Here is an 11,942-nt window from a genome sequence, read left to right as displayed (position 1 = left end):
TAGGTGATTTACAAATATTATGCGGAATAAGATCTAACCTAATAGTAAATAATCAACCAAATACAGATATGTAATGAAAATCAAGAACACAGATATTTGGTTACGAAAAGAAACCATTTAGAGAACTCTCTAAATGTAAAACCTCTCCGGGGCAGCCAAACCCAGGAAATCAATCTACTATAAGAAGAATAAGAAATACAAGAAGAATTACAAAACCTTTGACTCTTCCTTGTACACGACAAGCGACCCACTTGACTTTTACCGCAGTAGCCCATTTCCAGAACATCTGGCACAATTCTTCTATATGATTTCCTTTTACCGGAACTCCGATAGACTTCTCAACCGTAGATTTATCAAAATAATAACTAAAACTCTAAGAGATTCAATTTAACGCTCACCACATATGATCTCTCTTAGCACAGCCTCCGACGAACTCTCTAGGGTGAAAAATTCGTACCTCTCTCTTCTATAATGATGTATATATACCCCCGACAAAACCCTAGACCTAACCCACTTAAAATCACGTTTTTGGGCCTAAAACTTACGGGATGTCCGGACATGTTAATGGGCTGTCCGGACACGGCTTTGCGGAGCAAAATTTGAGTTTCTGAAATGAGGTCCGGACCCGGGGAAGGCATGTCCGGACATGGGTGAAACAGCATTTTGGAAATGCTGTCCAGTTTTGATCAACAGCTCCGATCGATGGGCGTTTGTGGTCCGATTGAGCTGAAATTTTGCAGGGACGTTCATAACACATGAATCTACATTATGAACGGTGGAGATTGGATTCTGAGCATTCTATATCAGTGTTTGAGCCCGTAAACAGTAGCATCTGCATTTTGGAACTGAATTAAGCCAACACAAGAACTAACAAACTCCCCCTTTGGCAATTCAGTGACAAAACCAAAATGCCGAGCCAATCCCATCATCTCCCCATATTTACTCCCCCTTTTTGTCACAGAATGACAAAAGGTCTTCATGTTTCCTGAAACACTTCACAAAATACATCAAGGCATATGTGGAACAAGAATACAGAACTAAAACTCATGATCACAAAAAAAATGACGTAGAATGCAAGATCATGAACACACATCACCAAAAACTCCCCCTCAACATATGACTCAATAATCAACAAGAAGCTAAAAAATGCAAAACATGTTTCTTCCCCTCAAAAGTCAAATGAACACAAATGATAAAACATCAATAACTCATGTATTGCACAATGAATATCCCAAACATGCTCCAAATATGCAAAACATACATGAGACTAGAAATGGTTAGAAACTCATATTGCTTAACCCAAGCCAAGAAAATGTTCCATTCAACCCATGCTTGTGTGGTGTGTGGGTAAGCCATCCAAGGAGAATAATTTTCTACTTACAAAATGAGGAGAAAGTTTCACCACCATGAGGTTTTGACAAGTATATCAAATCAAAAGTCAAACCTTATCATACTAGGGCCTAGCCACTCTCATCCTATACATTTCTCTTTGTAAAACATTGTGCACAAGTTTGACACAGTGAAATAAATTCCTTTGGAATATGATCTTTTGATTTTATTTGTTTCACTATTTTGTTTATTTTTCTCTTTGAGAAAGTGTCCTTAAACTGTTGGTGCTTATCACAAAAGAGAAAGCAGGAATTTTTAAGCCCTAGGTTCAACTAGCATATAGTCAATTTGAAGAATATGACTAGTCAAAAACCTCATATGGTTACCTAACAGTGCTCACAAATAAAGTGAAACAAAGCCTCAATGTAAGCTTAAGTGTGTACAAGAGATAAAGCATAGGCAAAATGTACCACATAAGCTCAAGCTTTAGGTAACCACAAAAACAAGTCCATTGACACAAATTTTCATCTCATGCATATTAAGAACATTCCAAGACGCAAGGAATTAAATCCATAAAAAGCAACATGAGAAATTAATGGACTATCTAGGTGCATAAGACAAAAGAAAGAAAAGAAAACAATCGAAGTAACATATTTTTGTCTTTTTGAAATTTTTCACAAAAGAAATGCACACAAACGAAAAACAAATGCAAAACAACCAAAAATGCAATGCAAAACAAAACAACATGCTTGAATTGAGATGACAACAGGCAAGACATGAATGTCCTTTAGCATTAAACTTTCATCACATCTTATAGGTCCCACTACAAAATAATGATTTGGTTTAATAACTACTTCTAGGTCTTCACAAGACATTACACATTCCTGAACATTTGATTAGCAAGTAGACAAAAATCTTGGTGGTCCGCACACAACATCTCATCTATAAGCTTTTCAAAGATCATGATATATGAATTTCTTGAAAAATCCTTTATGAATTTGCCTCAAAACAAGAATCTCAAAACAACCATGTATACACTCTTCATACAAAAAGTGTAACAACAAAAACAATGCAATGCATAAACAATAAAATAAAATAAAATAAAAAATAAAATGCAAAGCAAAGAAAAATAACACGCTCTAGGATATTCAAAAATAAGCAAAACAATCAATCCTAGGCATGTTATTGACTCACCTAACTTTAGGTGAGATCACTATCACTCCCCCTCAATGGGTGAATGGTATCAACCTTCTTAATCCAAATTTTTTTCATATTGGGGACAAATGTGCGATTCTTGTCCAAATCATTTAACTGGGTGATAACACCCCTTAGCATGTTGAATAATTCCTCATGACTATTCCTAGAACGAAAATAATCTCTTTTTGACTCATGATTATTCAACTGAAAACAATTAGGGCGGATATGCCCAATCTTACCACAATGATGACATCTAGGAATGAACCTTTGAGAATGTTGGTTCCTTGCAAGGTAAACAAAGTTTGAGTTGCTTCTAGGTAAAAAGTGCTCACCCCGAGAGTACTTACCTTTCTTACCCTTCTTACCTCTTGAGGTCGCAGTAGCTGTTTTCTTCTTTTTCTTTAAGACTTCTTTTCCTCTTCTTCCTGAGGAGTGAACAGCAACTAGCTTATCTTTATCCAATGGCTCTTCCAAGTTTTCTGTTTCAACAAAAGCTTTCTTGGAAGAAGAAGCAAGGTTAGAGGAATGAGCAATAATCTTGTCAAAATCAATCCCAGGTTTATCACAAGTAGATTTTTGGGTATGCAAAATTTTGTCAAGATTATCATTAGAGAATGTTTCCAATAGAGTTTTGGACTCTTTTAATTCATTCTCTAATGACTCAACTTTATTAGCAAGATCATGATTTTCAGATTTCAATGTTTTACACAAATCAAGAGAATCACTCAATTCACCAATTAGCTCATCTTTATCATGTTCAGCTTCTCTGAGTTTCTTTAGATTCTTGGAATTAATAACTTGTAGCTCAGAGAATTTCACAAACAACAAATTATAAATCTCCTGAAGATCAATTTCATTATCAGAATCACAATCAGAATAATATTGTTTATCAGAAGACATAATAGTTTCACAAAAATTATTATCAACAGTTTCGAAACAATCAAGAGTTTGGGACATTTAGAATGTATATAGGATCACACTCAGGAATTTAATCCTTTGACAGAGTGAACCCGCTCTGATACCAATTGAAAATTCTAAATCGACTCCAATTATCACCTACTCACACGTCTAGGTGATTCACAAATATTATGCGGAATAAGATCTAACCTAACAGTAAATAATCAACCAAATACAGATATGTAATGAAAATCAAGAACACAGATATTTGGTTACGAAGAGGAAACCATTTAGAGAACTCTCTAAATGTAAAACCTCTCCGGGGCAGCCAAACCCAGGAAATCAATCCACTATAAGAAGAATAAGGAATACAAGAAGAATTACAAAACCTTTGCAATTTACTCTTCCTTGTACACGACAAGCGACCCACTTGACTTCTACCGCAGTAGCCCTTTCCAGAACATCTGGCACAATTCTTCTATATGATTTCCTTTTACCGGAACTCCGATAGACTTCTCAACCGTAGATTTATCAAAATAATAACTAAAACTCTAAGAGATTCAATTTAACGCTCACCACATATGATCTCTCTTAGCACAGCCTCCGACGAACTCTCTAGGGGTGAAAAATTCGTACCTCTCTCTTCTATAATGATGTATATATACCCCCGACAAAACCCTAGACCTAACCCACTTAAAATCACGTTTTTGGGCCTAAAACTTACGGGATGTCCGGACATGTTAATGGGATGTCCGGACACGGCTTTGCGGAGCAAAATTTGAGTTTCTGGAAATGAGGTCCGGACCCGGGGAAGGCATGTCCGGACATGGGTGAAAAGCATTCTGGAAATGCTGTCCAGTCTTGATCAACAGCTCCGATCGATGGGCGTTTGTGGTCCGATTGAGCTGAAATTTTGCAGGGACGTTCATAACACATGAATCTACATTATGAACGGTGGAGATTGGATTCTGAGCATTCTATATCAGTGTTTGAACCCATGAAAAGTAACCTCTGCATTTTGGAACTGAATTAAGCCAACACAAGAACTAACAATATATGAGTGATAGAGTGCCTTCAAGATTGACCATAAGATAAGAATAACAAGACTGACCAGCAGGATGGAGTATTTTTCTCGTTTTTGTTGTTGTTTTCACTCTACCTATCAAACAAGATTCCAAATTTTTAGTTCAACACAGACTTGCTTCTCTGCAGGAAATGCTATATTTGAACTTGGATCCACTGCATCCACTTGAACTCTACTTCTCAGCAAGAGATGCTTTATTTAAACAATTTTCCTGGTGGTGGAATATGAATATGAATATATAGGAAAGCATTTGCAAAAGAGGAGAATTGAAAAATAAATAAAAGGGTTTTTCGGTATGGGTCGGCAAGAAATAACTCTAATATGATTTAGTTAGTATGTATTTAAAGAATAACTCGAAATGAAAATAGGACTAAGTTTTTGAAAAGAGGCTAAAAGTCGTTATTACTTGAATGTGGGTTGCCTTTTATCATAGTCTACCATCAACTGCTCACCGTCGGTTCCTTCATGAAAGTTTTTGGAGTGGTTTATCCCACGTCTCTTCACATTATAATGGGTACACTTGTGTACCCACAAATCTAGTTGCGTGAATGAGCAAGAAGCATAAATATTCTAATTCTCTATTCACGGTTGAAGTATAATATATTGTTGCTAGAAGTTGCTGGCTGCACTAGTTGCTATGGATGAAGAAACTATTAATTACAGATTATGGATTTCGCCAAGACACTATAATGGTCTACTTAATTTGACAATCAAAGTACGATCAATATCTCCAAAAATCATGTGCATCACCCACGAACCAAATACATTGACATCAAGTATCACTTTATTCTTGACTTAGATTCAGTCTAAGATGTTGCTCTAGACTTTGTCGATAAGGAAATCATGTAATATATAGAGGACTGGCCAATGAGCACTTAGAGCTACCAAGGAAACAAGGAGGTAAGGAAGGAATGTACGTAGGGTCTTAATATTTTACAAGGAAATTTGAAAGTTTATTATGCTTCTACTTTGCATTTTCTATAGTAAATGATCAATTGGGATTGACTGTGTCAAAATAGTTTCATCTTTGATGTGTTCAAATTCAGCTATAATAAAGTGATTTGAATTTGTAATGCCTCAATGAGGTCATTTTTTTTTTCTAATTCAAAAAGGCGGGAAGGGACGACCAGTGTAATTTTTTCTCTTGGATATGACCATCGAGGTTCCCAACCATTGTGGAATGTTCGGTTTGAGCCATAGTTACTGCCTTGGAAGGTGAGTATGTCACCACAGCCCTACCAAAGTGCAAGTTGGTAAATCCCCTTCTTAGTAGCATCTGGTTCGCGGACTACTACCGCAAGCAAGTTCGAATCCGTGACCACTAGGAAGAAAAGAGGGGTAATTGAACCCTATCGCCTGCTGCTTTACCAACTCAAATATACCACCTTGGTGGTGTCTCAATGAGGTCTTTGATAATTAATACTTCTATTTATAGCAAATTATAACAAATTACCAATATACATTTGGCTTTGAAATACAAATTTCAAACATAACAAACTAACAAACCAAATCAATATTAGATAAGATATTATCTAATATTGCATTTAACTTGATCTTCAGCTTTATATTGTGTATTCAAATCTGAGGAGATTATTTCAATATTAGCTGCCTTAAAATAGTTTTATACTTGATGTGTTCAAAGGATTTGGAATATTTGGTCACCAAATATCATTGTCACATTGTGCGAAGCGTTTTCCTTTTGGTAATTGGTTTAATTTTTAATTAGTGCAATAATTTATAATTTCTAAGACGGTGCATATTCGTGTGCTTAATTGGGTTGGATTCGGGTCACTTCAAATATAAAATTATAAATGTAACACAAGCACGAGTGTAATCTTGTGTGGTGAAATACCAAACTCAAACTCTCGGCTGGTCAATCTTGGCATGCATCTTTCCATCTCATTATCACTAATTTGATCACCAAGGAAGCACGTGCTATAACCCTCAGAGTCAATGGTCTTGTATGGAGTAATTGGAAGAAGCGAACCGGACAAACCCCACCAACCAAAACCTTCCACCATATCCTATTATATATCCTTCCATGCAACTTCGATCTTCACCAACCAAAACCCCACTTTCGACCAAGACATTAACGTCGATGCAGGCCGCCACTTGAGCACTTGTGACTACTATAAATAGATCCCACTAACTACTTCCCTCTCAAACTCATCAACAACAACTCACCAATCCCACCTCTGAAATCTCTTCTCAAATCCTAAAGGCATGGCAACCGACGGACTTGCCCGCCCAATCAAACATGTCCGTCCAACTCCTCCACCTCTTCCTCTCTCAAAAGACACCGCCAACCTCATTTGTGTGTCGGAAAATTCTCACTTGTCAGCCCCTCTACACTGGAAGAAAGCTGCAGAGGCACTCGAATGCACCCATTTCGATGAAGTCTGCCGCATGGTGTCCCAATTTTCAAAGTTGCAAACCGTCGACATCCAGGGCACCTCCCTCACTGTTGCTCAGGTCACTGCAATCGCTCGCCGCCGTGAAGTCAAGGTTAACCTTGATGAAGCCACGGCGCGTGAACGTGTCGCCAAAAGCGCCAACTGGGTTGCCGACAACATCTCCCGTGGAACAGACACGTACGGTGTTACCACTGGGTTTGGAGCCACGTCACACCGGCGCACCAGCAAAACTACCGACCTCCAGACAGAGCTTATACGGTTCCTTAATGCCGGAGTGATCGGGAAGGAGAGTCTTCCGTCCACTTATTCAAAGGTAGCTATGCTCGTTCGCGCAAATACACTGATGCAGGGCTATTCCGGCATTCGTTGGGAGGTCCTCGAAGGGATGGCCAAGCTGATGAACAAAAATTTGATCCCGAAGCTGCCCCTAAGGGGGACTATCACTGCTTCGGGGGATCTTGTACCGCTATCTTATATTGCTGGTTTATTGACTGGCCGCCATAATTCCAAAGTGGTCACCCCTGAAAATGAAGAAATCACAGCCTTGGAAGCTCTCAAGAGGGCAGGGATTCCAGCTCCTTTCGAGCTCCAAGCAAAGGAGGGCTTAGCTCTTGTAAATGGGACAGCTGTTGGCTCGGCTGTGGCTGCAACGGTTTGTTTTGATGCCAACGTTTTGGCTCTGTTTGCAGAAGTTCTCTCTGCTTTCTTCTGCGAAGTCATGGTAGGCAAGCCCGAATTCACAGACCCACTGACGCATGAGCTCAAGCACCATCCTGGGCAGATTGAAGCAGCTGCTATCATGGAGTACCTTTTGGATGAGAGCGACTACATGAAGGAAGCAAATCTTCGTCACGAGAAAGACCCATTGTCAAAGCCAAAACAGGACAGGTATGCACTCAGAACCTCTCCCCAATGGCTCGGACCCCAAATTGAAGTTATTCGCATGGCAACGCATTCAATTGAAAGGGAAATCAATTCTGTGAATGACAACCCATTGATCGATGTTGCTCGAGATATTGCTCTCCATGGAGGGAATTTCCAGGGTACGCCAATCGGTGTCTCCATGGACAATCTCCGCATTGCCGTTGCAGCAATTGGGAAACTCATGTTTGCTCAGTTCTCTGAGCTCGTATGTGACTACTACAACAATGGGTTGCCTTCCAATTTGAGCGGCGGGCCTAATCCAAGCTTGGATTATGGGTTCAAAGGGGCAGAGATAGCCATGGCTGCATACTGCTCTGAGCTTCAATACCTGGCCAACCCTGTCACAACACACGTACAGAGTGCCGAACAACACAATCAAGATGTAAATTCTCTGGGTTTGATTTCAGCCAGAAAGAGTGCAGAAGCCATTGAGATCCTGAAGCTTATGTCTGCCACATACATGGTGGCGCTTTGCCAGGCAGTTGATCTGAGACATCTGGAGGAGAACATGAGGGAGGTTGTCAAACATGTCGTCCTCCAAGTTGTGAGGAAGACCCTTTACACTGCTGAAGATGGATCGCTGCTGGAATCCCGTTTCTGCGAGAAAGAATTGTTGCAGGTAATTGAACACCTGCCGGTATTCTCTTATCTCGACGACCCCACAAATCCCTCTTATGCCCTCTTGTCCCAACTGCGAGAAGTGCTTGTAGAGAAAGCACTGGAAGATCCTTCAAAGGGTGAAAATGGAAATGACGAGGGCTTCTCAATCTTCAAGCGGATTCCAGTATTCCTAGACGAACTGAAAGCAAGGCTTGGAGAGGAGGTAACGAAAGCGCGGGAGAGATTTGAGAAAGGAGATTTTCCGGTGGCGAACAGAATAAAGAAATGCAGGACATATCCGATATATCGGTTAGTGAGGAGTGAAGTGGGGACAGAGCTGCTAAGCGGAGCGAAGAAGGTGAGTCCAGGGGAGGATATAGAAAAGGTATATGAGGCGATCAATGAAGGGAAATTGGGAGATGTGGTGGTGAAGTGCTTGACAAATTGGAAAGGGTGTGCCGGTCCATTCACTCCAAGGCCTCTGTCGTTGTCTTCTCCAATGCAATGTAATCCTGAGTATTGGGGTTGGTTTGAGAAGGTTAGATCTCCTAGAGTTCCAACTCCTACCAGTGGCGGCCGCGGAGTAGCCTTTTGATCTTCTTCTTTTGTAACGCTTGTATGAGATTACGATTTAGTCCCCAACATTTCTGTTGTAAACATCGATCCTAAAAGATTGAGTGGAATTAATAATATCTTTTCATTTTTCATCTCTCTCTCTCTCTCTCTCATTTGTTCTTTTCTCTTTGCTGAAGTCATGCCCACAATCCCACACTGCAGTGGTCCGAATGGATATGTTCTCCAGGAACTACCCATTTTAGCCTTAATAAAGTAATAAAAATTTGTGTTCTCATTAACTGTATTTTGAAATCGCACGTTTTGAAATCACATATAGGAATATGTCAAAAATCTTATTGTCCTTTGTATTTTTGACTTGCTGTCTGAATTGGTAGTTATTCCTGGTGAAGAATTTCATTACTCTTTTGCAGGCTACAAAGTTTTTGCTTGCTAATAAAGGTGTGGATGTGAAGGCATTGATTACAAACGGCTCTACAGTGTTAGACATTCTGGAACAGAGCCCCAGAGATTTGAGGGATATGGGCATTGAGGATTTGCTTCGAGCTGCAGGGGCTTTAACTGCAAAAGATGCACGTTCAATTGTGCATGACTGGGTTCCCGCACAAATTCCTCGAATCACAACATCTCTAACCTCACCATTAATCTCAACAGAGAAGTCAGAAGCACTCAAGCATAAACATATTGATTGGCTTGGAAGAAAGCTAAGTGCATTAATGGTGGTGGTATCTCTGATAGCAACCGTGGCCTTTCAAACCGGAATAACCCCGCTGGGAGGCGTTTGGCAAGATGACCTGCAGGAGAAACCACACAGGTGGAACATCGGTTACGGCGCATACGAATTCATTTAAGTATGGCCAGTTCATGATCTTCAACACAATTGCTTTCCTTGCATCTCTAAGCATAATTCTTCTACTTGTCAGCGGGTTATCGATCAAACGCCTGAGATGGATAGGGATTCAAATGGTGATAATGTGGATTGCCATCGATGCACAAGTGCTAACATACTTCATCTCTCTGAAGCACATGTTGTCGGAAAGTGTTAATGTGCAGAGCATGCTCCATGATGTAACTGAGATATCAGTCTTAACATGGTTGGCGCTAATGGGTGTTATTTTCATCAGCAATGTCGTTCAGATGAATTTATGGTTTTTCAGAAAGTATGGTTTTCTTAAGGAAAAAGATGTAATACCTAAATAGACGGTTGAAGATGAATATGAAGAGGTGTGAGTCAAAGGTTGTAGAGAAAGGAAAATTTCTTACTTTCTCTTGCTGATTTACCGCATGACATGTTCAAGGTGACCTTTACCTCTAGTTGAGTTAACTTTTATTTCCTCCAATTTGTAGTTTAAATTTTTTCATGTTAGGGCTGTCTGTTTGAGAGAAGACAGCACGGTCAGGGTTTATGGTAGTTGACGATAGCAGTGGCAACAGCGTTTATGGTGGTTAAGGGTGGTTAAGGCTAGGTGTGGAAGAGTAAGAGGGGTGGGTGATTCATTGTGGAGATTCAATATGGTTGGATTAAAGTGTTACTATGTTAGACCCTAGGATTTTATTTAGTTGGCATGACAAAATTTAAGGGCATTTTTGGAAGTTAAATGCAAAAATAGTCACACACATCTCACATGACTGCTTTTTCGTCTTTTATATGCCAATTGCTTACGAAATGACTTATTTGACACGGAATAGTAGTTTGAGGGTCCACGTGTCATTTTTTAAAATTTGGTGGCATAAGTAGTTAAGTACAAAAGTGATAGTAGTTTAGGGGTCTAAAGCTTATTTCCCAAAACTTATAATAAGGTCAAAATTCTCACATTAGCCACAAAAACTATTACCGTCGTAACTACATACAAAGAGTCTAAGACCTCATTTGATGACACTATCATTTCATAATTTATTTTTTTTTTTTTAGAAAAAAACAAAAGAAAGAAGAAAGAAAGAAAGAAAGAAAGAAAGGAACAAAGGACAGAAGACAAGAGGGAAAGAAACGCATCAAAGTTTCTGCAATACAAATTCTCTTCATCTTCATTCTTCAGCACACTGAATCCAGAGGCTGGCCACAAAAAAAAATGCAAATGAAAAGCAATTGAAACACCTCTCTTCTACAAAGTCCACAACTTCTGTATTATTCTTGCATGCAAGTACTAGCTACTGTCAAAGAAAATACCATTCCTTCAAACATGCATAATTACAAATGGATTTACAAAAGAAAAACGAAGATAGAGCAAAACCATTCATCTTTTATCTCGTAGTGCATGTATACGTATTGGATGACCATATTTGAAGTAGATACAAGAGAACACCCCACAATCAAAACTCACCAACCTTTGCCTCCTATCGAAGCTGAAACCAATCACAGGCAAGATCCAAATTACATGTTCCACTCATCGCAGCCTGATAGTTTCATTTGGTAAGATAATATTGGGGTTTCGTATATGTGGATTTAATGCTGCCAAATCCTTCCATTTAGCTCCAGTACCATGAACACGAGATGAGATGCTCCACAAGGTATCACCAGGTTGCACCTTCATTGTCGCCGGGGCGGCGGACTTAGCAACAGCCTTTGACTTCATAAAGGGATGCTTATTGTTCTTCCCCATTCCATTAGCAACCAACCAGCGGGAACCAGATTGCTGCTGGGTCGAGGTACCCCAAAGCTTCTTCTTTGCAGGCTCAGTCTTCAAACCGGCAACATGGACTTCGGTGATTTTAAACTGAGGAATGCCCTCCTCTTCAGATGTTTTCTCTTCTTTTGTTTCGTGCTTTGTTTCCACTACTGCTGACTCAGACTCGTCGTCCTCATTACTGTTCCTTACTTCTGAAACTGTGCTGTATATTTTTGGCTTTGGCGGGACAAATACTCTCTCTACTTGAATAAGAGCAAGCATTGGTGCACCAACAGGCTCATAATTTCGTAGTGGATC

The 11,942-nt window shown here is 39.7% G+C and overlaps 2 protein-coding genes and 1 pseudogene across 2 annotated transcripts in view; 2 read left to right on the top strand and 1 right to left on the bottom strand.

Annotated features, from left to right (window-relative positions):
- Nucleotides 1-6,683: 6,683 nt before the first annotated feature.
- LOC132166707 (phenylalanine ammonia-lyase-like) lies at nt 6,684-9,154 on the top strand. Its single transcript, XM_059577576.1, has one exon. It carries the CDS (start codon nt 6,731-6,733, stop codon nt 9,038-9,040), a length of 2,310 nt encoding a protein of 769 aa, XP_059433559.1. The 5' UTR covers nt 6,684-6,730; the 3' UTR covers nt 9,041-9,154.
- Nucleotides 9,155-9,199: 45 nt separating this feature from the next.
- On the top strand, nt 9,200-10,248 carry LOC132165224 (uncharacterized; annotated as a pseudogene).
- Nucleotides 10,249-11,024: 776 nt separating this feature from the next.
- Nucleotides 11,025-11,942, bottom strand: part of LOC132165716 (protein PLASTID MOVEMENT IMPAIRED 1-RELATED 1-like) — a gene marked incomplete in the record, with an annotated part of 4,434 nt that continues 3,516 nt past the window's right edge. The window contains 1 exon segment of the mRNA XM_059576384.1: nt 11,025-11,942. Coding sequence (XP_059432367.1) covers nt 11,403-11,942 — 540 coding nt within the window.

The sequence above is a fragment of the Corylus avellana genome, chromosome ca11 (assembly GCF_901000735.1).
Source record: "Corylus avellana chromosome ca11, CavTom2PMs-1.0".
In the NCBI taxonomy this organism is placed as follows: domain Eukaryota; kingdom Viridiplantae; phylum Streptophyta; class Magnoliopsida; order Fagales; family Betulaceae; genus Corylus; species Corylus avellana.
This window is presented reverse-complemented; position numbering and strand designations above follow the sequence as displayed.

Excerpts from the sequence above, each read along its gene's own strand:
- LOC132166707 (XM_059577576.1), top strand. The coding sequence starts at position 6,731 with ATGGCAACCGACGGACTTGCCCGCCCAATCAAACATGTCCGTCCAACT.